General features: G+C 41.2%; 1 protein-coding gene across 1 annotated transcript in view; it reads right to left on the bottom strand.

Moving 5' to 3' along the window:
• The window catches only part of LOC110088588 (dynein axonemal heavy chain 11-like), a 269144-nt gene that overhangs the window by 223701 nt on the left and 18593 nt on the right, over positions 1 to 26850 (bottom strand). The window contains exons 9-19 of the mRNA XM_078394150.1: positions 22081 to 22197; positions 21436 to 21522; positions 19486 to 19644; positions 15142 to 15225; positions 11925 to 12083; positions 11705 to 11827; positions 11383 to 11505; positions 7740 to 7964; positions 5674 to 5765; positions 1924 to 2050; positions 1670 to 1819 (exon numbers count right to left, since the gene is read on the bottom strand). Of these exons, the coding sequence (XP_078250276.1) occupies positions 1670 to 1819; positions 1924 to 2050; positions 5674 to 5765; positions 7740 to 7964; positions 11383 to 11505; positions 11705 to 11827; positions 11925 to 12083; positions 15142 to 15225; positions 19486 to 19644; positions 21436 to 21522; positions 22081 to 22197 (1446 nt within the window). The remainder of the gene's footprint in view (positions 1 to 1669; positions 1820 to 1923; positions 2051 to 5673; positions 5766 to 7739; positions 7965 to 11382; positions 11506 to 11704; positions 11828 to 11924; positions 12084 to 15141; positions 15226 to 19485; positions 19645 to 21435; positions 21523 to 22080; positions 22198 to 26850) is intronic.

The following is a 26850-nucleotide window of genomic DNA, read 5'->3' as shown; positions in this document are numbered from 1 at the left end:
TACCCTCATTCAAACTGCACAGTTAATCTACTCGAGCAAATGATTCACTCAAATTCACTGCAAATATATCCGACACCTAATTAAAAACTGCACACTTTGCTCAATTTACTTTCCTTTTGCTCTGCAATGGAGAGAGCTCCTTAGGACAGACTTCCAAGTCTTGCACACCAAGACTCCCTTGGAGACTTTCCACCATTTCCAAAGAAAAAACCTTCATCACTTTAAAGCAAAATGTTATGGCTGAAGATGTACCATAAAATGCAGGTATTTGGACACCAGATCAACATGGGTATATCAGTGTATCATTTCTGTGCCTTAACTTCCACCTCAAGTAAACAATATATTATAATTCCACTACCCCTTCCACTCACTATGTGGAAGAGAGTGGTTTAGAACAACTGAAATGAAACTTTCAATAGTGTGAACATCTACAAATAACAGATTTACAGCACAGTGCTATCCATAGCTACATGGTCTTTACTAGCGTTATCCAACTGATTCATAACTGAGTGGGGAAGAGAGGAAATGTTACTGTGTTTTATTAAGTTTTATTGGACTTAGTCCTAAGTGAGGCCCAGATCACATGAGGCAACTGTTCCCTACTTACACCCAGTTAGATGGTTGTATAAATTTCCAGTCACATGAGACATAGCCATTATCAAATCATTTACTCAGCCAACGATGTAACAGCTTTTCATGGGTGTGTGTGTCTAGGTCCATTGTAGGCTCTGTATTCCTTTAAGAGCTGTCCACGCAACATACAAAATGTTACCAAACAGGAATACCTTCCTGACATATTGACGCACCAATATTTATTTATTTTTAAATTAAAGGGCTGCAGCGGCCCAAGGGAAAAAATAAATAATTTCCATAGTGTAACCGGCCACAATGTTACAAATAGGAAGAACCGCATTAACATTAAAACTAATTGGGACATTTAACCCCAGTATACAGTGGTGCCTCGCTTGACGAGGATAATTCGTTCCTTTCAAATCGCTGTTAAGCGAAATCCTCATCAAGCGAAATTAAAAAACCCATTGAAACCGGTTCAATGCATTCCAATGGGCGAAATACCTGCTCGTTTTGCGAAGATGCTCCATAGGCCATTTTCTGGTGCCTGTAAAGTGAGCAATCTGTCCTAAAGCACAGTGGGCGGCCATTTTAGAGCCGCCGATTATCTGTTTTAAAATCATCGTCTAGCGAAAAATTGGTTCCCGAAGCAGGGAACCAATCATCATTAAGCTATCTATGTGCTGTTTCAGGCCACGGCTGTCGGGATATATTACGGGTTCATTGCATGGATGTCTGGTAGAGGTCTGGAGTGGGTATGAGATGGATGAGTTTGTTATTAATGCAGCCGCTTGTTGTCACCAAAAAAAGATGGACTTCCTAGTTGACTTTTTGCTCCAGCCCCTTTTCAAAGAAGAAGCTGGAAGAGATTTCTGGCAGTCTGGTTAACAGTTTGTGGATAGATTCTCATGCTTCACACTGGCTGGTTTTTTTCCTAATGTGTATTTTATGTTGATGGATTCCCATTTATGTTGTGCCCGCTTGCCTCCACAGCCAAGTGGCCATTAGAGATCAGGGTTGCGGCATCTCACTCTCAGTTTTTCAGGTGTGGATGAGTTGGGCCATCGTAAGCTGTGATATAGGACACCGCCGGACTTACCTGCCCTTCACAGGAACAGTGCTCCGAGAATAGGACACACTCTCCCTCTTTGCTGTACATCCCCAGGGCTGTTTGTCTTTCTGTGTCTTCGTCCTCCTCGAATTTAAGATCCGCCACGTTGTCAAAGAGTTTCATCAAGTGCTTGGTGATCTGTTGCCAAAGATGACAAAATAGTGACAATGTGCCTTAGTTCACTGCCAGCGAGAGTCGAGCGATGCAGGCCAGCAGCTCGAGATAAGAAGTGTTTACTGTACCTGCTTAGGATGAGTTCCTTTGGAGATGATTTCTAACAAATCCACAGCTGAAACAAAGTAGAACCTTGGGAAAGTGACTCTCTTGGCATCTAAATAGTTGGCTAAGGATTTCTCACAAAGAGTGAGCCTGTGAACAAAAAGTACCCACAACGGTGAAAGGTAAAACTATGAGAGTACAATAAAAACTCTTGCCAACAAAAGTCCGAATAGTCAAAGCTATGGTTTTTCCTGTAGTGATATATGGAAGTGAGAGCTGGACCATAAAGAAAGCTGACCGCCGAAGAATTGATGCTTTTGAATGGTGGTGCTGGAGGAGGCTCTTGAGAGTCCCCTGGACTGCAAGGAGAACAAACCTATCAATTCTAAAGGAAATTAACCCTGATTGCTCCCTGGAAGGACAGATCCTGAAGCTGAGGCTCCAGTACTTTGGCGATCTTATGAGAAGAGAAGACTCCTTGGAAAAGACCTTGATGTTAGGAAAGTGTGACGGCAAGAGGAGAAAGGGACGACAGAGGATGAGATGGCTGGACAGTGTCTGTGAAGCAACCAACATGAAATTGACAGAACTCCGGGAGGCAGTGGAAGATAGGATGGCCTGGTGTGCTCTGGTCCATAGGGTCACGAAGAGTTGGACACGACTAAACGACTAAACGACGACGACAATAAAAACTCTTGGTGCCTTCCCCCCCCTCAAAAAAAATCCACAGACAAAATAAGTGTGATGATGACTATGTGGAAATAGCAGTTCCACAGTATGTGTGTCATAGGTAAAGATGGCAGGTGTTCGTATCTTGGTGAATAATAAATAATTTAAAACAGGCACAAAGACATTTCCATATACTGTACCTTGTATTTCTAATGCAGAATTGGAATTGCTACAACAGAAATGAAAACAAATTAATCCAATAGGACGTTGCCAGATGGGACTAGCTTCCTTTCTCCCAGTTAGTCCTGTTCATTGGGAGGGAATGCAGGTTTAAAAGCTACTTTTCAATAATGCATTTCTCTCCATTACATCTTAAGGAGTCCTTTCATAATCAAGTGGGAAATCCATTCCCCTCCTAGAGCTTCTCCTCTTGTTTCTGTTATTTTATTTATCCACCAGTTTGAAACTACTTGAAAGTGGGTAGCAAGGAGGGTGTAAGGATGGAGATAATCAATTGCATAAGAAGCACAAGGGGCACCCAAACTCCACCTCTGGAGCAAAACTGGCCATGTCTTTAGAAGGGAGAAAGGAAGAAAAAAAAAGGCAAGATCTGGCCACTGTTGCAAGCCTTAGAAGAGGTAGGGGAAACACCAACAATATCACCCACAAGCCAGGTACATTATGGAAAACACACTGTCATTTCTGTGTTGGTGAAGAGTCTGGTTCTCCTGGTGCCCCTTCTACTGTCAATACAGACAAGCACCTTAAAGTCGTACAATAAGTTAAAACACAATAAACACCACTTTAGAGTTGTCCTTAACTTTTTACTACTTCTCGCCTTGAATATACTGTAGGAATGTCTGAGAAGAGGGGAAAGGTTTACAGGACAGTCCACAAGGGCCGCAGAAGCTCCCACAGATTCCCTGTGTCAGAAGCACCATCCTTAAATGACCTTACCAAGGAAGGAAGCCCCATTGAACCACAGACTTACTCCACATACCAAATGGCACTGTAAAAAAAGATTTGGCTTCATCCTCCCAGGGAAATACCAACCCTCATGTTTGGTAGACAAGAACTAAAACACAGAAGCAATTAAAGGCACTTTCTGGTAGTATATTAATTACCTAGCTGAACGAGGTCATATTCAGCCACAAGTCTGTTTCATGAACGTTTGGAGTGTACACAACCTGTTATGTGACAACATTTGAAGCAAGTAGGCATTTTTACTTCCTTGTGCCTGTAATTCTGTGGTAGGTGGCTGGGGAACTGCAAGTACAGATGTCGGCTACAAAGAACGACTTCAATTATAATGGCATGCCACCTATTCTGAGCAAGCCCAACCTGTAAGGTATAAACTAGCAGCTCATGGTTTATTGATGTGTGTAAAACCAGCTATTCCAAGATGTCAAAGAACTGAACAGAATGATTCCAACTGGGCTGGGTTGGCAACCTAGTACATGGTACAAAAATTACAGTACATGATACAAAAAAAATTACCTACATGGCAGGTAATAAACATGAAACTTGCGTACAGGTTGTAATGTCTGATTGATATCTCATGAGCACACTGGGAAGATGGAGCCATTATGCATCTTATGGATGGAGAAGGTTTAAAAAATTTGGCAAGAACAATGTGGCAGTGTTTGCATAAGTATAAAATTAAGTTCTAGTCAGAGCACTGCTAGAAACTGATGCTGTAGTCCAGACTTGGTGGTAAAGGTAAAGGTTCCCCATTACAATTTTTGTCCAGTCATATTCGACTTTAGGGGGCGGTGCTCATTGTCATGAATTTGATTATGAAAAGTGTAAAAGTAGAATAGAGATGGATTTTGTTTCATAACAGCAACGAAACAACTAGAAGCTGACTGATGTCCAGGTGTTAATTACGAAGAAAAAATTGTACAAGGTCAGTTCTTTTTCCAGCCGAAGGAAAAAAAAAAGTAAAGAAGAACAAGTTGACCCTTATCAAAACTCCAACGAACAGGGACACAAAGGCTTAATTTAAGAAAGATGGGCGAAGAGAGACGAGGAGAGCGACGGAGAAGAGATGGAAGGGAGAGAGACGACACACCGAGAGATATGCAGCCGACAGGACTTTATTTTGAGATTGTGTAAGAATGCTTATTTAAGATATAGTTAGACAGTTCATTATTTTCACTTTATAGAGGAAATGACTGGTGGCTAAGGCTGGGGGTTATTTTGGAAATAATTTGGAAATACTGAATGACGTTAAAATGAGCTTGTTGAGATGATATCTTTTGTAATAAAATATAAAAAGACAAATTGTCTGTAAGCTGTCTCCTTGTTTAGACCAAGCTACTGTAGTAAATTGGATATTTTGGAACTAGGATTGTTTTGATCTGGCCACGTTACGCTACCAAATTAGGGTCCTAAATTAATGAAAGGAAGATTAGATCTTCCAGAGCTCCTAGACATTGTTTATTTAAAATCGGGACAGACTTGGGCGAAAGGGTGAGAAGTCGCCTAGAGCAAAGTTACAGGACCCGATTTTGCTGGAGATAGGGACGGATCATTCCTGGATCCCTCTCTGTTCCGTGTAAAAGCAGTTTCTTAGGAAACGCTTTTACCACACTCATCCCCGTTTCCAAGCCATAGAGCCAGCGTTTTGTCCGAAGACAATCTTCCGTGGTCACATGGCCAGTGCGACTTAGACACGGAATGCTGTTACCTTCCCACCGAGGTGGTCCCTATTTATCTACTCGCATTTGCATGCTTTCAAACCGCTAGGTTGGCGGGAGCTGGGACAAGTGACTGGTGCCCACTCCGTCGCATGGATTCGATCTTACGACTGCTTGTTCTTCTGACCCTGCAGCACAGGCTTCTGCGGTTTAGCCTGGTGAACTCTATCCCCTTAACAGAATCAGAGTCCTTTAAAGTCTGGACTCTGGGCTAAAACCCAGAGTAGATTTACGTCCTTCTGACCTCAGAGCCACTAGCTTCCACTGCCAGAAATGAGACTGAGAAGTGCTGATTGTCATCCAGGCTGGAATGTATCAGCATTTGCAAATACTCGAATTCAAGCAGGACAGATTACATTAGCAACAGTATTTAAATGGAAAATGTTAGATTTATTTAAGTCAAACCTCTGTTGTAGGATTTCCAGTTTCTCAAGCAATCCCATCTGGTTTGTTACTTCTATCACATTTTTTGTCTTCACCACCACAGCCATAAGTCCCTGAATAATGCAAACAGTAAAGTGGAGGGGGGGGGGGAATAAAAATATTTTTAAACACACAGTGAAACTTTTTCCCCTTTAATAGCCAGTGTGGCATTTTGGATGGAATGCTGTATTAAAATCACAGAACCATAGAATTCTGAAGTTGGAAGGGGCCTATAGGGCCATTGAGTCCAACCCCCTGCTCGATGCAGGAATGCTACTCAAAGGATATCTGCCGGGTGGTTGTCTAAGTTTCCCAGGAATGCCTCCAGATTTGGAGCACTCACCACCTCTTGAGGTAAATGATTCCACTGTCATACAGCTCTAACAGTTAGGAAGTTTTTCCAGATATTCATCTGAAATCTGGCTTCCTGTAACTGGAGCCCATTGTTGTGTGCCCTGCACTCTGGGATGCTCGAGAACAGATCTTGCCCCTCCTCTGTAGGACAACCTTCCAAGTACTTGAAAAATGTCATTATATCAACCCTCAACCTTTTTTTCTTCAGGCTAAACATGTCCAATTTTTTTAGCCTTTCCTCGTAAAGCTTGGTTTCCAGCCCCCTGATCATCCTTGTCACTCTCCTCTGAACTTTTTCTAATTTATTAGCATCCTTCTTGAAGTGTGGTGTCCAGAACTGGACACAATACTCAAGGCGAGGCCTAACCAGTGCTGAATAGAGGAGAACCAGCACCTCGCAGGATTTGGAAACTATACTTTGGTTAATGCAGCCTAAAATAGCACTGACGTTTTTTATTGCTACATCACACTGTTGGCTCATATATGGTTATAGGAAAGATCTGAATATGTTCCAACATGAACTGAAATGCAGGGCAATATCTGGGAAAGTCATCCTGAGAAAATGAATTTGTAGTTGCCTACTTTGTATGGTTAATGTGAGAAATATTAGATAAAGGCATGGATCTACACTAAGATGGTTTTGCCCTTTGTTCACACTAAAATCAGTGGGATTTAACTTATGATTACTTCTTCCATTAATTTTATGGTACCTTCAGCTAACATAGTTTGGATCCAACCCAAGTAGGTCGGTAGTAGAATCTTGGATACTCAGAAGTAAATCCCACTATTATATCACTGTTATTATCCCACTTGTTGATACTATCTTATAACCTCACATTATTAATAACATATAGACTGAAATCGTATTGCACTTGGCATAGTGTCAAGCCTGCAGAAGTTTCTGGGCGTTGCAGCTCAGCACTCCGCATTGTGTGCCTGTTTGTGCAATTGATTAGACAACGAACGGTGTGAATTTTGCAACTGCTTGTGTAACTTTGAGTTAGGCGGGCGTAGCTCTCTAACAGGATTTTGGCTAGAGTTTATAGTTACAGCAGTTGAATGGACATTTATACTGTAATTACAGAGACACTGAACCCTAACAGCACAGTCTGAAAAACTTCTTTGCTGTTTAGGTAGCATCTTCTTGTGGTGTCAGAAAGACAAATACACCTGCTGTGGCACCGGCTTGCAAATGGGCTACTTTGCCTGAAATATGAAACTTTCGCTGATTAGGAATGCATGTCACAATTTTGCTTGCTCGCTCACTGGAGGTGGCCGACGGACCACTCTTTACATAGAGTACCAACGTTGCACATCACATCTGCTCCTTGGAGAGAGGGTTAGGTTATAGACCCAATATTCCACCACATAAATTGTTCTGCCCCTTCTAGCCATTTGAACTGGGCCATGTTCTTTCTGGCTTGAATACAAATACCCAGTATCCACCTCAATCACAGAAAAGTGAAGGTTTCAAGACTACATAAGTGTTGGACATAGAAGCCCTTTTGCTCTTGCGTTATGAAACATAAATGTGTTTGGGCTGACTTTACTTGAAAAAGAACCATGACATTTTTTCTAAAAATATTCATTTTTTATTTTTATTTATTTTATTTATTTTATTTATATCCTGCCTATCTGGTCTGGCGAGGACCACATTTTCCTGCCATGTATGAAAAATGTAGGCCTGCTCTTACCTTAAAGTCCTGATCAATTCCCTCAAATCTTTTGGTGTCTTCTGAGAGCTGATTCCGAATGTCCTCAGAATTGGTGAAAATACTATGCAGGTGGGCCCAGGTTTGCTGCACTTCCAGCCACAGTGAAATTACCGTATCTGCTACCATTAATCTTTTTTGCCAGCTGCTGACCTCCACCAAAAAATATTCCACATATTTACTCATTAGGACGTTTTGAAGCTGAACCTGCAACAATATTGTAATAAAGCAATTTGTTAATTATATTGATTGCCATTCTGACATCTTCCGATTGTTAACAAGGGGGAATCTGTAGCACAATGTCCTTGTCACTGTTAGTAAGTCATGCCTGACTCTAAAACTTTCCATTCCATTCCTACTTGGTTTTAATTTCCTTCTCAATAATCAACCAGCTGAGTGCATTCATTTCTCATTCAGCTGCTTTTGGGCAGGGAGAGGGGGTGTTTCTCTCCTCAGGTTTGTTTGTTGTTGTTGTTTGAAGAATTTTACTTTAAAAACAAAAAACGCCACACCCTGCTGAAGGCTTCATGAAATCTACTGACACCTCTCTCTTATGTATGGGTAGGATCAGTGCTTCCATAAGGCTCAGCATGCATGTGTGAACATCACAAATAGAGTAACATCCCCATTTTACTGGATTTGAAGCATATGTGAGGAGGATGCACTCTGTTTAACCAATATGTGCTTAACTTAAGACAACTGTTGACAATGAATGAAGCTTGTCAATAATTTTCCACAGAGAACTATTGACTTGGGATTTAATTAGTGCCAGGGTTCTCATCCTGTGGCTTGGGGGTTTTTTTTTGTAGCTCCTTTATGGTGAGAGCCACATTATTTATTTATTTATGTATTTATGTATTTATGTATTTATGTATTTATGTATTTATGTATTTATGTATGTATGTATGTATTCATTCATTCATTCATTCATTCATTCAATTTATTCTAATTATTCTGTTTATACCCCGCCTATCTGGTCATTTCGACCACTCTAGTCACTCGGCCTTACAAAAAGGTCCAGGATGCAATTTGCATCAATTAGTTCAAATGAGAATATCTCCCTGTTTTCAATAACTGTAAGAGCCATGGCATCTATAAATGACATTTCAGTACATACCACCCAGGCAGCACCATGCACAAATGACTGCCAGTTTCTTTCTACCTACAGCCACAGCCTTCAGCAAGCAGAGATAGTCTAGGACAGTGGTTCCCAACTATGGGTCCCCAGATGTTCTTGGACTACAATTCCCAGAAATCCTGGCCAGAACAGTTAGTGGTGAAGGCTTCTGAGAGTTTTAGTCTAAGAACATGTGGAGACTCATCGTTAAGAACCACTGGTCTAGGAGATCCAGTAAGACTGGAATATTCGAGTTTAAAGAAGAAGAAACATTATCCTTCCTTTTCTTTTCTTTTTTTGGGGGGAATCTCTTTTTACTTTTTATTTATTTATTCAGAGCATGGAAAAATAACAACGTCTAGAATTCTCCGGCCAGCAAAGCCATTGGCCATGATAGCTGAAGAATTTGGAGAGCTGTGGTCCAAATAATTAACTTTTCTAAGCTCTGATTTTATGGTATACTTGATATCTTAACTGTACTCTGACAGATTTTCAAAAAAAGCAAAACATCAGTTCAATTTTGGTTTCAATTTTAGCAAAGGGAGTGCTAGCAGAAGCAGCTAGACCATAAACCAGTCTACCCTCACATAGACTATTAACAAGCTCCTTCTTCAAGAGGGAATTCTTATGTAGCCAAAGGATGTCATTCAGGGAAGAAGTATTGAACCCATGCACAAATCAACTTCAAGAAAAGGTCCTAGTGGGCAACCACACTCCACAAATCCAATGAGAATTTTTATCAGCATACATTTGGCAAGTAATTTTAAATATCTTTTGATTAATAATGATTTTAACATTCTGTTGGTTTAATTAGATTTCAACGTTAATGGCTTCATTTACTGGATTTTAAATACATGTCTGTGTTTTAGTTGCTGCATGCCGTCTTGCATCTCTTTATTGAGAGAAAGGCAGGATATAAATTAAGTAATTAAGAATAAGTGAGAAGCGAGCGAAGGAGTGCTGCTGGGGGATGAAAACAGAACAAGGGTAGGAATGGAGTGGAATCTCCTGAAAGGGCATGGCTTGCTGGATCCTGAATGGTGCCTTATAACATTTTGATGGTGCTCCTTTGTCCCACGCTGCAACTGAGATGAACAGAAACACACGTCATGGTCCTGAAACGTTTTACATGTGATTTGCACGATCTTCTTACTACTGACTATTCAATGGGAGGAAGGCTTCAACCACTTGGTGCCAAGCAGGCTGACAGAACGTTCTGGTTAGCCTGTGAACAACTGGGTCTTTGAGTTCACCTTAGAGCTTAGGTTTACAAGGATGCGGTCCACTGGCCCCTGGGAGGGGGCTACACAAATAACCTGGTCTTAAACTATTCTGGGCTTTAAACTGAAGCCTGAAATGACTAGGCAGGCCAGTGTAACTGATACGGCATCAGTGTAATAGGTCCTCAGTGCCTGCCCCTCATAACCATTCTTGACTCTGAATTCTATCTTAGAACTGAGGGGGATATATGTAAAGACAGTATTGTCACAGTCTCTTGGAGACAATTTGTTCTTTATTTTAAAGCCAACACATATTTTTCATATATATTTTTTGTTTACTTGGGGAATATTTGGAATTGTGGTTTAAGCCTGGAAATAGGAAGGGCTGCCACGTGGATTAAAACAAATTAATATTTAATTAAATGCAACTATTGACATTCTTTTGTACATATGCTAAAAAGTATATGGAAATTTTAAAAAGGTTTTGCTCCCACTGAAATAAACTTTCAGGGGAACCACCCAGAGATTTTACGATCATGTTGATATATTTCATGCTTAGAATTGTAGTCTTTTTTGAAATACTGTACTGAGGCAAGTAGTGCACTTTGAAACTAATATTTTGTTCATTTAAAATAAAAATGCTTCTCAGTTGAAACTGTAACAGGATCTGCGTTTTCGATTCAGCATAAACAGCACGCATGTTTACGAGGGCCAGAACTCAAAGAGATACACATACAGTTCTGAATAAGGAATATCCCCCCCCCCCAAATAAGCCCCCTTTTCACTGCCATTGGCTGTGGTGTCATAAAAGCTGTGTCGCTAGAGGACTCGCTGAAGGAGAGGAATGAAAAACAAAATTCACATTGCCCAAGGGAAAGGCGCATTTTCATTGCTCTCGAGACCACCAAGAGGTCAATGTGCTCCTTGCCTCAGAGATTTATACATTTCCCAAGATCTATACAATTTTGCTCTGCATTTCAGTAAAGGGGAAAAAGCAGGAAATCGTGGCTGCTTGAAAACTGTGCACCACTTGCAAGGGAAAATGCACAGTACTGCTTAATGATAATTATACCTCTAATGGAGTCAGCAACACTCCACCCACAAAGCTACAAGGCACTACCTCCAATATGCATTAAACCTTGGAGGAAGGTCTAATAAGACAGCAGATCAGACGTCGGCCAAAATACATAGGCCAAAGGTAACGAATTTGGCATTTGTAAGGCATAATCTAAATGGGAACATTCAGTCCATTCCTCCAAAGTAAATAAAACTGAATGCGAGTCATCACCTGATTGTCTTCTAATGTCTCTATGAGGTTTTCTTCAGATTTTAACAATGGTGTGCCAGTGCTGTAATGTAGTTCATATGAGAAATCCATAACACCCCATGTCTGGCTGATTTCCATGAGTGCCTATGGGGAGGAAAAAGGAAAACACCATGTTGTCATGGCTGTGAATCACTTGCAAAATATGGTGACCATAGAAAACAGAGTAGGATCCAGTCATCCTTCTTCAGGTGGCAGCCCTGCTGGTCTTAACATCAAGCCTGCTGATCGATTGACATGAATGTCATTTTGGATGCAGACTATTTACGACCAAAGGAGCCATTACCTTTTCTATTGCCATCTCTTTCACAGCTTTATCCACAATGCGCTGAACTTCATCTTCCACCCTGTGGAGCTGAAGGGCGAAAAGATCTCCTAGCGTGGTGTCTTCATCCATGACAAAGCGTACCTGGCAGCGGAAACAAAGCAAATCCCTTTGCACCTGGGGAGAAGACAGCGGATCTACCTGTGTAAAGCCCTTGTGCGGAAAAACCAAAAAGCTATACCCCGGTTGCAGTCATGAGTTGCTGCCAGTGTCTTTTCCGGATGGCAGTATTCTGAAGTTCATTGACAGCTCTTAAGGAGACCAATACATTTTTAACAGTTGATTCCAATCCCAAATACACATCCCAAGCTCGCACTTCTTTATCCAGAGTCTTCATATCCTAGGCAGAAAAGACGTCAAGAAGAAAAGGGGAGAATCAATATGTAAGGACAATGATACCTTTGAAAACTAATGTTTAATGTCCTGTGTACCAGATTTCATAAGTCAGAACTACTGTATGTCATGCTTAAAACTTTATTTTACTAATAATCCTCATATGCTGTCCAGTTAACTCTGACTTATGGTGACTTTTTTTTTCAAGATTTCCCAGATAGAGAATACTCAGAAGTGGTTTACCACTCCCTTATTTTGGACTGTGCAACTTGCCCTAAGGCCACACAGGCTGGTTATACTTCACAGGAGGAACAGTGGAGGAATTGAACTCTCAACTTTTGGCTCTACAGCCAGATACCTAAACAACTGAGCTATCCAGCTAGCTCACTTTAAAACTCCATTTTAGTAGGTATTAAACAATGTAGATCCTTGCAACTGCCAGAGCTGTAAGCAGTTCTCCTTGAGTGTAAGCTCAGATCAGACTGAGAGATTTTAGTTGAAGAAAGGGGAAGTTTATTGTTGCAGAACAAGTGGAAAGAAGGCTTCTGTGGACCAGGCCAAGACCATCTTTGTTATATGTACAGAACACTTGGACCATACTGAAGCTACATAGCATTTGGCCGTTACAGAAACTGACGCAATGCAAGTCCCTAAACTCAGATCCTGACATCATTATTCTGCACACAAAGGCAATGCCATAGTAGTCATGCAAACAGAAGAATACAAGGACAAAATCAGGGAACTTTTAGACCCCACCGCCTATGGAAAAATGAAACGGGACCCAACCAACAAAACCACAAAACAAACAAACATGCTGATCAGGAGTCCCTCCCTGCACCCCAACATCCTTCAATGAATCTGCAAAACAGAAGCTCTCCCACCAAGACTATACGGACACCCCAAAATCCACGACGACTCAATCCCACTCAGGCCCATTGTAAGTACCATTGGCTCCCCAACATACGAATTAGCAAAATACCTGGCCACCCTCCTACAGACCCACATTGGACAAAACTCATCCTACATCAAAGACTCAGGACATTTCATAAACAAGAGCAGCACCCTAAAACTCAACCCCAGAGACAGACTGATCAGCTTTGACATAGTATCCCTATTCACCAAGGTACTGAGATAAAGGACACACTGACACTCATCCAGCAGCTCTTTCCAGAAGACATCAAGGCCCTCTTCCAACACTGCCTAATGACGAGCTTTCAGTGGGATAATGATTTCTATGAACAGAGAGAAGGAGTGGCCATGGGGAGCCTCCTCAGCCCGGTTATAGCAAACTTATACATGGAGCATTTTGAAAAACCTGTCCTGGCTTCGGCACCCCTCGCACCCACAGTCTGGTTCCGATATGTGGATGACACCTTCGCAGTTTGGAGCTATGGTGAAGAAAAACTGGAACAAATTTTAAGCCATCTCAACAGCATCCACCCAAATATACAATTCACCATGGAAAAAAGAAATAGAGGGCCAACTCTCTTTTTCAGATGTCATGGCGATACGCAAACCTGACCTCCTATTGGGACACAAAGTCTACAGAAAACCCACCCACACAGACCGGTACCTACACAAAAACTCCAACCACCACCCACGACAAAAAAGAGGCATAATCAAAACACTGGTAGACCGTGTGAATCGGAACTCTGAAGCTCAGTTTCACAGCACCGAACTCAACCATCTGAATTGGGCCCTACAGGCAAATGGCTACTCCAGGAATGAAATCACAAAAGCCATCAAACTGAGAAAACAATATTGAACTGAAGAAGAAAAACAGCCACCCACAAATAAAATATTTCTGCCATACATGAAAAGGGTCATGGACTGCATGGGGAAACTTTTGAAAAAACGAAACCTACAAACAGTATTCAAGTCCACCACAAAAATACAACAAATGTTACAGTCAGCAATGGACAAAAGGGACCCCCTCACCACTGCAGGAGTATACTGGATATCTTACAGTTGTGGCCAGGAATATACAGTGCTGCCTCGCATAACGGGCGCTCCGTTTAATGACGAATTCGCATAGTGACAATGTTTTTGCGATTGCATAACGATGTTTTCTATGGGGGAAATCGCTTTGCGATTATTGGTAAGCTGTTTCGCTTACCTATTATCGTATAACGATGTTTTTTCCCCAGCTGATTGGCGTTTCCAAAATGGCTGCCGGGTAAAACAGGGACGGATTCCTCGCTTACTGGGCGCCCAAAATGGCCACCGTATGGAGGATTTTCGCTTAAAAGGTAAGTTTTAAGCCCATAGGAACGCATTGAAGGGGTTTCAATGCATTCCTATGGGCTTTTTAAATCCGCATAGCGACGAATCCGTATAGCGACAATTTTTGCTGCACGGATTATCATCCCTATGCGGGGCACCACTGTATATTGGGACCACAAAACACAGCATCCACACCAGAAACAAAGAACATGAGAGACACTGCAGACTAAAACAATTGGAAAAATTGGCAGTTGATGAACATGCCCTGAAACAAGCTGGACATGAAATCCTATTTCCAAACACAAAAGTACTGGACAACACTAGCAATCATTATGTTAGATTGCACAGGGAAGCCATTGAAATCCACAAGCACAACTTCAACAAAAAAGAAGCAAGTCTAAAACTCAACAAAGCCTGGCTCCCAGCACTGAAAAATACAGCCTGCAAAAAAGGTCAAGAAACTCTATCCAGCCACCAGTGATCACTGCACACAAAAGACTAGCTAATGACACCCATCAATCACAGTGACAGATCATGTCCCCGCTTATCACAACAATACACCCACAACAAAAAACACCCTGATCACCATAATCACCCAATGTCCTGAAAAGGACAAAAAGCTCCAGAACACTGCCAAACAGCCCGAAAAACCTACCACAACCTTGCACATTATGTTGAGACTGTAGTGGATATCAGCAAAGGCTTTGGTCAGCTGTGGGTTTGGGGTTTCACTTTATTTTCAGATTTGATTGGAAAAGTTGATTATCCCATCTTGTTTGTCGGTTGGATAAATACAACCCGAATTGCATAAAAATGCCTCCTTGTAAGTGAAGGATTATCACCTTTGCAAATCTTCGGAGCTCCACAGCCATTTGTTCAACATTTATCTGTTTCCATGGTGTTTTCATCCAGTCTTTAATGCTCATCTGAGGAAGGAAAATCCCACAACTCTTTTCAGACTCTGTATAAATATGTATAATGTAGAAAGTCTACAAAATAGATTGCAAAATCTGAAACCTACTGAGGCTGAAATCTAATCTAAGAAACATGTTCTTCATTCTGAGCGTTCACTCATATTTCATGGCAGAAAACATTGTCCAGATTCACATTTCAAACACATTACATTTCCAAACACGGAAAGTCTCTCAACATGTCCTCTCATCAAAACCTGGGGAAAGGAGGCTGATGATTTAATTATTTCCTAGTTGTCCTCTCTTCTCACTTCCCAGTTCATTTGACTTAATTGTAGCCATGCTACACTTTGTTGGAAAGCAAATGCAAAACAACAATGACAACTGTCTAAGTGCCCTCGCACTTTGGTGTTGGAATGCAGCTTTTTTTTTTCGTTTTAAAAGGAAGACTTGCTTGCCATTTCTAAGTGGTAAAAATGTCTGGCCCAGAGAGGCTTTGCTTGCCCTTAGGGCCTCTTTACATTAAGACAATAGTGCAGAGTATGTGTTGGCATAAAATACACCAAGTTAAATCAACTCTTGAGTCACGTGCCATTTTAATCGCAGTTTGTGTTCTCTTGGAAGAAATATATAATCCAGAGTTTGTGAAGGGAAGTCCTCACCAGACAGTTGCTCTCTCTTCCCAACCTAAGACTGGAATTCAGAGAGGCAGACAGGTATGTATGTGTGAATACCCTGACACACGTTGCAAAACAATCATGTAAACAAGACGCATGCACACACGGCGCCAGGAGAAGGAGGAGGCACCGGCTGAAACTGGCTGGCTGGAGCGGCAGAAGGATAGGTAGCCGCCAGTCCTCCATGTGCTTGTGTGTGCCTTAGTTTCTCCTCCACCTACCAGTCCCCTCCCTGGCAGACAACGAGCCTTCCTCCTACCCACCTCTCCTCCCTCCCTGGCAAGTCCAACACATGCAACACAGAGAACAAGCAGGGCAACCTAGACACAGGGAGCAATTTCCCCAGACTGGGCAAGTCAATTTATAAAACAGCAATATCACACCTGAGTTAAAATGCACAACCCCCAGTGGAGGACTTAAAATAACAGGCTTTTGAACAGAAGAACATGAATCCGGAGCGTGACAGCGGCAATGGGATCCTGTGCGTGTCGTGTAGTCACATTTTAAAACAGCGATTTAAATGACGCCAACCCCAATTCAAATCCCAGTTCTTTTACCAATGTAATTGTCCCCTTAGCTGTTAGAATCTTGCCAATGGGCTTTGCTTGCTGTTCCTGAGTGTGTGTTGGTGCAATAGTTTTTCTACATCAGCTCAAGCAAACGTGTGCCTGAAATGATACAAACTGATCCGTTGTTGCTGCGTATTTTTTCAAGCAGAAGCCCCAGCGGTGGTGGAAACACTGCAGATTTGGGGTGGGGCTCCCATCATATCCATCATTTTCAGTTCCGTGCACGCTTCTAGTTAGGGCTATATTCTCTTGCTTGCTCTTAAACTTAGTTAGAGTCCATTTAGCCCAGCATTGTTAATTCTGTTTGGCAGCCATGGCTCTCTGGGGTTTCAGGAAAGATTCCTTCTTGGACCCTGTGGATTCTCCACTGTGCCCTGGTGGTCTCTCATGGAAGGACTGACCAGAGGGCTGCCTCTGAAATTAGACAAGGCTGGGGATGTTCAGGGACAGTGTCACCACCGTAGAGCTTTTTATGCCCTGGGGAGGCCATTCGGGCACCATGCCTGAAAAACAACAAAAGTGTCTGCGCTCAGACTAGAAAATTTGTCCCTCTTCTTTCTCTCATCTTCGGTTTCCTGTCTAGTCACATGTTGTGGTCACGTGGCATATATCCTGTGATACTGGTTCATACATTTTTTAACCGTTCCACTTTGGGGGGTGTGTGAATTAGATGTGGTACGTTCATTTGCAACTGTCTAGTGGGACATATCCTCTTCCTTTTCTTGTGCCTTTCTTAATCTCCCCCCCTCCTCTCAAAATTGTGTGGTATATTGCTGTGTCAGCACAATGCCTTTGCTGACCACTTACTGATCTGGGCCATTTCTTCCTTTTGCTTCGTGACCCTCTATGGAGAACCCACAGTGCCCTGCAGTGGCAGTTAAAAGACAGTAGGGGGACCAATGCTCTGTATTTGACAGAAGCATGCCAATGTGCCAATATTCCCATTTGAAAATTAAGTTTTTAAAAATTAAGGGAGTCAAACCACAGCAGGTGACGGAGGTGGGACTGCACGTGGGACACATAGGAAATGAATTGGTTTTGGAGTACACACTCAGTAGGATGTCAGTTCTACTGCGCGATGAAATGCAGAACAAATAAAGTAGTAGCCTCCCAGCGGGCTGGATTCGGTGCGGAGATAGCACGGAGGGGGAAACAAAAGAATCGATCATGGCCTTGTGTCATCTGAACTCAAAAAAAAAGTCAAAATTCACTAGGAGTAACTCAAAAACATTTTTGCTGCTGTGACTGCAGCCAGTGACTCCACTCCTGTTCCCTTTAAGTCATGTAGTCAATGGGAAAATGTGAATCAGTACACTGTAAAACCATAGCTTTTCCTGCATTTTTTTGCAGTGTAATCATTCTTTGAGACCAATTATCTATCTTATGTATTTCCATCTTTTCACACAAAATAAAGAAGAATTTAAAGCTAGTTGAGCTGCAGGCAGATTAACGACAACAGCTATTTCCTTCTCTAAGTTCGCTCTAAGGCTAAGCTTGATTCTTAGAGATCAAAGACAGTCTTCCTGATTTCAGCGTACCAAACTGATTTAGAATGAACAGTCAAACTGTGGCTTCTCAAAGGGCTTTTGAATTCAAATGCTATGCCTCCCTCAGGTGCAACAATATCATTTACTTACTGACTTGAGGTAACCATGTATTGTCTCCAAGCAGAATCAGGAGCCACAATTTAATATGACTCCCAATTTCTGGTTTGGTAATCAATTGGGCTTCACGACAGGCAAGAGGAATCCATGGCTCTCAGGATTCTTCTACATTACATGCAGGGGTACCCCAGCAATGCTCGAGGCACAGCAGTGAATGGCACCTCACACTCACAGCAGTCAAGGTGCACTGCACGCAAAGCCAGTGACATTATTAGGGGAACACAATCACCTCTTCCCTTATGTAGCTGCACAAATAAAATTATTAAAATTAGGTAACTCAATGTTTCCTACTCTTCCTGGTCACCAAAATCTACCACCTATTATCTAATGCTAAGCCGTGATTAGAAGCAGGAAATCCTGAACAGCAGAAATCACAGCAGGATTGGCCTGCTTTTTGTTGTTGTTGCTGCTCTCAAGAAATAAACACAGGGTTGTTTGCTGGTTTGTCCCTTGACATGAAGGTCTGAAAAAAATCAATCCTTGGGATGCTAGAATGTTGTTGTTTTTTTTAAAAAAAAAACTTATTAAGATATTTCTAATGAAGTGTTCCTTGCCTTTAATGTACAGTTTATCCCTCAGAGGCTGCCAAACAAAAAATCCATAGAAGCAGCCATTCACCAAACCTACCGTGGTTTTCTAACCCTAAATTGACTTCCTTTGAATGCAAGCACCAACCTCGAAGTCATGGAGATCTCTGTGTATTTGATAGAAAGGTCTGCACAGCACGGCTACGTGATCTGCTGAATGGGCTTATCATGTTTTCCATAATATGTGGCCTTGTGTGTTTTTTTTAAAGGCTGCTGGTCATGGATATGCTGTGAGTGTGATGGGTTGAACAGACGTGCAGACCTTCACCTCTGCAGGACTTCCAAGTGGGTTAGAGTGGAGAAGGCTGGGGCTCCTTATGCATGTTCCCCTACTTGCCGTACTTTGAACCCAATGTGATTTTGGACTGAACTTCTGTGTGGAGCTCTGGAGTGGGGTTTTGATGAGGTTCATATGAGGGTGATGCAGTTTCTCAACTGCTGGCTCGGGAAATAATGCAGAATAGACACATTATTCATCTGAGATTCTGGCACTGGCAATTTTGCTTCATTTCTTAATCCTATAATTTAAGCTACACAGGTACACAGGTAAGACATGTCACAACTCTCTCTCTCTCTCTCTCTCTCACACACACACACACACACACACACAGAGAGAGAGAGAGAGAGAGAGAGAGAGAGAGAGAGAGAGAGATCCAATACAGAGTGGATATTCACAAATGCCATCCATTCACTATGTAAACATCCATCGATTCATTCTGCCCAGATCGACTTTTCGAGAAAAAAAAACCCTCTTTCAATGACAAAAATAACTTCTTACCTGGACAAAGACCACCATATCCCAGACAGACTTCAGCAAGATGGCATCGGTACGGCATTGTTTCAGCTGCTTATATTCTGGCACACTGACTTCAAAAAGATCTGCTGTTTCCTGCAGTTTTTTCATTTCCGCCTCCAGTTTTGAAATCTCTTTATGAGTCTAGAAGGATACCATTTAGAAACATCTTACTAACTTAAAACAGAAATCAGGATTTTGTTAGCAAGGGTCAGAATGTGGATTTCTCAAGCAAAGTTGAAAAGGCAATGTTAGGGTAACCAGGCGAAAGAGACAAGGTTCCTGTAATTGTTGCTTGGAAGCGCAAATTTCAGCCACTGCAGATTTTACTGCAACCTTTACCTGCTGACATTTTCTCCTCTACTCACTTGATACAGATACAAGAACCTTCACCTCATTTTCATCCGGTTACCCTAGATTGTGAGTGATCATATTGCTAGCTATTAGTGGAAGATACTTAACCGCCCAAGTGAAGCGTACATATTGCCAAAAAGAAATCTGTTCAGGAAAATAATCTGAGCATTTTCATCATGTAATCATCCTTCTGCCAAACATGCTCTGGCCAAAAGATGTAAGACAAGAGAAGGGTGTTCTAAAAAAAAAAAAGTATAACCCTCCCAAGACAAGCCAGCAAGGTAAAGATACGGTTCAGAAGTATTTTGGAAAGTGCAGTAATAAAAATGGCACACTGTGTGTGCTGATGAAGGTTTTTGTAATTATTTTCTGTTTTATTTTATTCAGAGTTGCTGTAACAAGACAGCAGAATATAACTGTGTGATAGCTTTCTTGCCCTTACAAAATCAGTTAGACATATCACTGGATAGCTTTGTTCAAAGACTGTTATAAAATGTGCCAGATTTGTTACACACAATGATCTCTCTGAAGTTCCATCTCTTCAAAACAAAGAAAGAGAGAAAACAGATTCATTTTGGTGGTGCTCCTTCATTGCCATCACACACAAAAAAAGGTTTCCATGCTTGGTCCCTAGAGAGTCATGTTTAATGCTAACCTCTGAAAACCCCAAACCATAATACACAAGGATGGACATTTCAGGGCCTACTTTGCAAAAGTTTTTCATCTTATTTCCCTGATCCAAGATAGTTGTGGGTATAAGTTCATAATATTTAGCTTCCAATTGTATATTCCATTGTGTAATTATCCCATAGATGTCATAGAAGGTGGAGACACAAGAGAGGGCCTCCTCTGTGGCTGCTCCCAGACTCCGGAACTCCCTCCCACAGGAGGCCAGACTGGCCCCATCTTTGCTGTCCTTCCACAAGCAGGTTGAAGACCTTTCCATTCAGACGGGATTTCCTTTATGGACTGTCTGTGAGGTTCCCCACCCACCCCAATTCAGTATTGTGCTTTATCACTTTGAATCTGGTTTTGGTGTTGATTTTGTTTACCATTTTTAGTGTGGTATCTGCTTGATTCCTTTTTAATATTCATATATGTACGGTTTCTAGCTTTTAAATAATATATTTTAATGCTATTAGCTGCCTTGAGTCCTTTTAAGAGGAAAGGCTGAGTCGAAATAAATTAAATAAATAAATAAATAAATAAATAAATAAATAAATAAATAAATAAATAAATAAATAAATAAATAAATAAATGAGTGTATGAATGAATGAATGAATGAATGAATGAATGAATGAAGTTGCACATTGAAGTATGCAAGATACAGTTATGGCTCAGGTTTAAGTTTGCCCTTTTTCAAGAGGACCATGCTTCCCCCCCCCCCCTTTTCCAGCAGCATAGAAAAGCCAGCGGTTGATGTTTTCCCCACTACCTAAGAAAACCTCATCCCACAAAGCCTTTATAATATCAGGTTGCTGTAAATGGCATGGGAATAGGCAATAAATATATCAATAAGGCTAGTTGTGTCTAGATTGTTTTAAAACTGTGATAACTAGTCTGCCTGAAGTGCATCATTACCTTATCTATGCATATGTAAGGATTCTCAGCATCAAATCTGAAAAAGACTTCATTTTTAAATCTGCTTCTGAATTCTTGCTGTTTAACCTGAAAGATATAGCATGTACAGGTGTATATTGGAATTCAGGTTTCTGGAAAAGTTAAGCGAATGATCCATTGAGACTATACCATAACCTTTCCTTAGCTGCCATTCATTAAGTATGTTCCATCTCATGAACCCTGAATCATTCCCTTTTAAGTACTCATACAGTATTTCCCCTAATTTTGCTTAAAATTTTATTACATCCAGTCTGCACAACCCAGACACACAAACTCACATGCACTTAACACATTCCCAGTAGATAAGTATAAAACATTTAAAATCTAAATTCTGTTTGACAACAGTGGCACAGTGTAAGAATTAGAAGCAGATTAGACATAACTGAGGATAAAAAGGATGCAAGTGTCGTCCTCATTTTGGGTGAACTGGGCTTTAAATTATCAGATTCATCCAAAATATATTACAGCAAGAAACATTGAATTGTTATCTTTCGACAGCCTTTTCTAAGAGTTTACAATTTCTCAGCTCAGTGAAGCTTGCCACCAGCTTGTTATCGGAACAAAAAACGGAAAATCATTCGGTTCATAGCACAGAACTGATCTCACCTCAAAAAGTACACATTTTCTTCTGATAACAGACACTTCATTGGACTGTAGAGGAGCCACTTCATGCTTCACGGTGAAGGCAATCTTTTTAAGATTCTTCCACCTTTCAGGTAATTCCTAACAATGCACAGATATTGTTTGTTTGTTGGCACATCAACCCAGCTACCCTTCCACTCACAAAAGATCGTACACATGTCTTATTTTCATCTCTCTTTCCTCCCCCTTCCTCAGTTGATTTGTCCCTCTTATCATCTACCTCATTATCCTCTACGGGTCATGGATCCGTGGTAATTTATAAAATATCGTTTTTACTTTTAAAAATGTACCAGAGCTTAGAGGTAACTAGCTACAAATAACTGACTTCTCATAATTAATCCCTGTTCCCAATAATGAAAGTATTCCATTATGTTACAATTCTAACTTAACAAGTGATAAATGCTACCCCTCTTTTGTTTGTTTGTTTGTTTGTTTGTTTGTATGTATGCATGCATGCATGCATTTTTCGCCCACCTTTCTCCTTGAAAAGGACCCAAGATGGCTTACAACTTTGCAAGACAATATTTAAAAGCTGAAAACAATGAGTATACAACTGTGGGACTTGGTGGTTGGAACTACAAGTTTCAAGTTAATTCTATAATGGCGAGGATGTGGTTCTGACCCCACTAAATGGTAAGGAAGGAATACCACAGGATTTAAGGGCTCCCTTATACTTTACCTCTTGTCAAGGCTGTGTCCCGTTGTGGTTGCTGAAGCACTAATGAGGCAGACAGGAGCAAAATCTGTTTTGTACCACAGACCAGAAATGTACGGTACTCACAGATTTGGGTTGTTTTTTTAAATGTTTGAGATATAGGAAGGTAGAAATAAGGGAAACTAACAAATTGTTTTCAGGAATGGCAAAAATAATCATAACTAAGCTGTGGGCCTACAAGTGTAACTCATTCATTTTTCAAAGCAAACTTCCAAGTTGCATGGATATATGTTTCCTGTAGATCAAAGTCAAAATTCAACTCCATATTTCCACCGGAAGCATTTTTTTTACTTCATCATTCTATGGACCTGACGTTGCCAGAATTTGGGGGATTTTGAATGGTGTGTTTTCTGTTTAAAAGGTTCTTATCTTCAGTGTGATCTGTCTTATCTTGCACTGGAGTGAGCCTTCTGTTGGCACTGGAGATGCTTATTCTCCCTGGAGAAGGCACCAAACAGGACTTGGGATCACCCCAATTTGTCCCCTGTCCAATGACTGACACTCCTTTTCTAGCCCCCTTCCCTGTGGCTGTCATTCACCAGGCCATGACAACTTTCCTTTTTTTTGGGGGGGGGGCTCATTTGTTACACAGGTCTGTTGCCCTCTGTGGGTTGAAGCAGTGGGACCTGCTTGGGCAAAGGCGTCTCTGTTCTGTCTCACAGACCTTTTGGGAAACTCATTCATGCTATGCACAGTAAGGAGGTAAGGTGGAAAAAGCTTCACAAGGACAAGGTTTCTCCATCCTCTCTTTTAATATCACAAGCCAACTACCCTGTTTCACCGAAAATAAGACCTAACCTGAAAGTAAGCCCTAGAAGGATTTTTCAGGATGCTCGTAATATAAGCCCTACCCCAAAAATAAGCCCCAGTTAAGTGAAACCCCACCCTCCACCACTGTGCAGCAACCAGAAGAAGATATGACTGTATTTGAATAAATGTAGATTGTTGCACATGAAAAAAATAAAACATCCCCTGAAAAAAAGCCCTATTGCATTTTTGGGAGCAAAAATTAATAGAAGACCCTGTCTTATTTTCGGAAAACATGGTAATACACCACAGAGTTCTCACCTCAGATAACACTGCCCATCTGAGTGCAAACTAACCCTCCACAGCTACACAACAAGACAACTAGGACTGAAGTGAACCGAAAAAAACCCACCCAGAAGCCCTAGCACTCTGCCAGAATAGAGCAGGAGAGGTGCATAAAGGAGCAGGATGGGGTGGGGCTAAGTCTAACATTATTTGGATGGTATAATTTGATTCGAACCAAACTGTACGGATAGTGGTCCAAACAGCAAGTGATGTAGCTCTCTGGACAGGACCTAAAATAGGACAACTCTCTGATTCTAGACTGCCCAGAGCTGTCATGAGTCACCCACAGAAACATCTGTCAGAATAACCCTGCAGGTTGCAACTTAATAGCTTCAGTGGAGGCCAGGACATAATTAATTGGTAGAAGGAAGAATTTCCCTTCGTACAAGGAAGCTTTGTGGCATTTCTATGGGATGTCCATTCTATTGCAGTGCTATATCGTCCTCCTGTCTCATTCCATCCACCAGCCTTCAGAAGGAAAGAGGCTATAACAGGCACAGGGATGGGGAGGAGACTGGGTTACAGTATCTCCACTGCCTGAACTCCAGGTTAGATTTTCTTGTTTCAACCCAACGTCATTTTGGTGCAGATACACCTTGATTTCAGCAGGCATTTCCAGAATGCCAAGTAAGCTGGTTTTAATTTGATGTTGCTTGCTTGTTTTCACTGGCCCTGTACATTTTTATCACTCTGCTCAGCTCATAACATCCTGCTTCATCTTATATTGCATTCTTTATATTTTATACTTGACATTGTTTTTACAAGTGTTGTGAACCGCCCTGGGAGTTTTGTTAAAGTTAAAGGAGGAATAAAAATGTTTTAAATCAATGAATAAACACATTCTAAGGGATGTTTCTGATATCATTCTAGAGATACCAGAACAGGAATGTTTCTACAAATCAATAATGTTTCAGGGGAAGAAATCGTCGCTGGAATGCTTAATACGTGTAGCTGTTCCCGTCTACAGACCTGTTTTGAGATTAACTCCTCTCCAACTTTGAAATCTAAGCTATTGCTATTGATTTTGCTTTTGTTCTGGCATTTGCACCTAACGTGCTATAAAACGTTTACTTCTTCACTGAGATTTCCTTGAAGGAGATGTCTTTGGTTCTGCAAAGAATGAACATGATAGATCAGCGTAAATCAAAACTTTTCGATACGCCACTGTCAAATTGAGTCCTCGCTGTTGCCTACAAGGACCTCCGCATGTGTGTCCTTCACTAAAGCTGCCAAGTGGACCACCTTGCACATCCTCCGTGGCTTTCTGAGCAAACAAAGCGAATCATGCCTAGACTAGAATTTACAAACTAAGCAGAACAAGTAGGCTTCAAAGCTGCTTAATCAAGCTTTTACAATAATAGTGTGCTTTCAAAATTTAAATTTTAGAATGCATTTAAGAATATTACCAGGATCCATAGCTGTATTCTGGGCTTCACTTTCACTATGATTTTTATTTGTTCCTATCAAGTTTTTATATAATGATAAAGTAGGAGAGATTAAATGGCAGTGACAGTAGAGGCTTAAGATGTATAACACACTGAAGATCAAGAGCCCTGCATCTCACATGTCATGGTGGCCAACCTATGCTTGGAAGCCCCTGAAACAACACATGAAAGCAGCAGAGCCACCCCCACAAACAATCTATAGCAACTAGTAATTGAGAGGCATATGGCTTCTGAACCGTGAGCAGCTTGTGGCCTGGAAGAAGGCAAACACCTCATTGCAAAATGCAGGGGGTGTCCCCCATGTCCTGGTCACAAGACATCCCTGTTCTGAATCTGGAGGTAGCCAATTCCTCCTAATGTCACCCCAGCTGTTCATCCAGAGTGTCATTCTCTGCACTTCCCTCACCCACGACAACACAGTTGTAATCGCATCGCAGATTTCTATGTTCCGGAAAGCAAATGAAAGCAATATTTGAAACAGTGAAAAATAAAGGATACAGATGCTCAAGGCAGAACAAGAAGGAAGTGTACATTGTGTTATAAGACAGCTAGTTTGGACACACTCTGGGTCTGTCTTTCCCATCCTTGTACTCTCCAGATGTGTTACACTATGAATACTGTCATCACTCACCAATATCACCAATGGCTGAACTGTCTTTGCATGGTGTGAGCTGTAGTCCTCTGCAATCTAATCTGGACTACAAGGTTGTTGGAGTCCCCTTCTAGCTCTAAAACCCTACCATTCTATAGTTTCAAACAGTCGTAGGTTCAATGTATTTGGGAAGGCTTTCACAGCCGGGATCTGATGGATGTTGTGGGTTTTTCGGGCTCTATGGCCGTGTTCTGAAGGTTGTTCTTCCTAACGTTTCGCCAGTCTCTGTGGCCGGCATCTTCAGAGTCTTCAGTCTTAGGTTCACTCTGAAACCAGGGCCATTTCACTAGGACAGACTAAGCTATGATGCTTCCCCTAAATTGTACAGCTGAAAACTAGACTTTTATATGACGCAGAATTTGTTATTCACTTGCTTGGAAAATTTTAATATAAATAAGCAATCTACTGACAATGAATCCATAAATGAGGGCACAAAGACATTTCCATCTATAAATTGAACTTTAAAAGACAATATTTCCATAGTTTAAAAAAATGTTTTCCAAGGAAGCACTCAAAGTAAATGAGAATTTAGAACTGAAAAATAAGCCAATCAAGATGACAAGCTTCCAACTTTAATACCGCGCATAAAATATTTTCATTTCTTATGTGGGGAAATCACACAATGGAGGGAAAAGAAAACAAGAAAGGCACAACAGATTTATGCACATAACTAGGCACTTATGAAAATGTGGATTCAATGCTGCCATCATTTTACTGTGTATATAAGAACAACCTTTTAGAAGGCTGATGCCTGTTTACTCTTTGGTCTCTATGATTATTTTTCTTGAAAGAAAAAAAAAGGTCTCTTTCCTTTAAGAAAAATATTAAGG

Source organism: Pogona vitticeps, chromosome 1 (assembly GCF_051106095.1).
Source record: "Pogona vitticeps strain Pit_001003342236 chromosome 1, PviZW2.1, whole genome shotgun sequence".
Taxonomy (NCBI): domain Eukaryota; kingdom Metazoa; phylum Chordata; class Lepidosauria; order Squamata; family Agamidae; genus Pogona; species Pogona vitticeps.
Note: the sequence above shows the minus strand (reverse complement) of the source record. Positions and strands in the feature narration are given on the sequence as shown.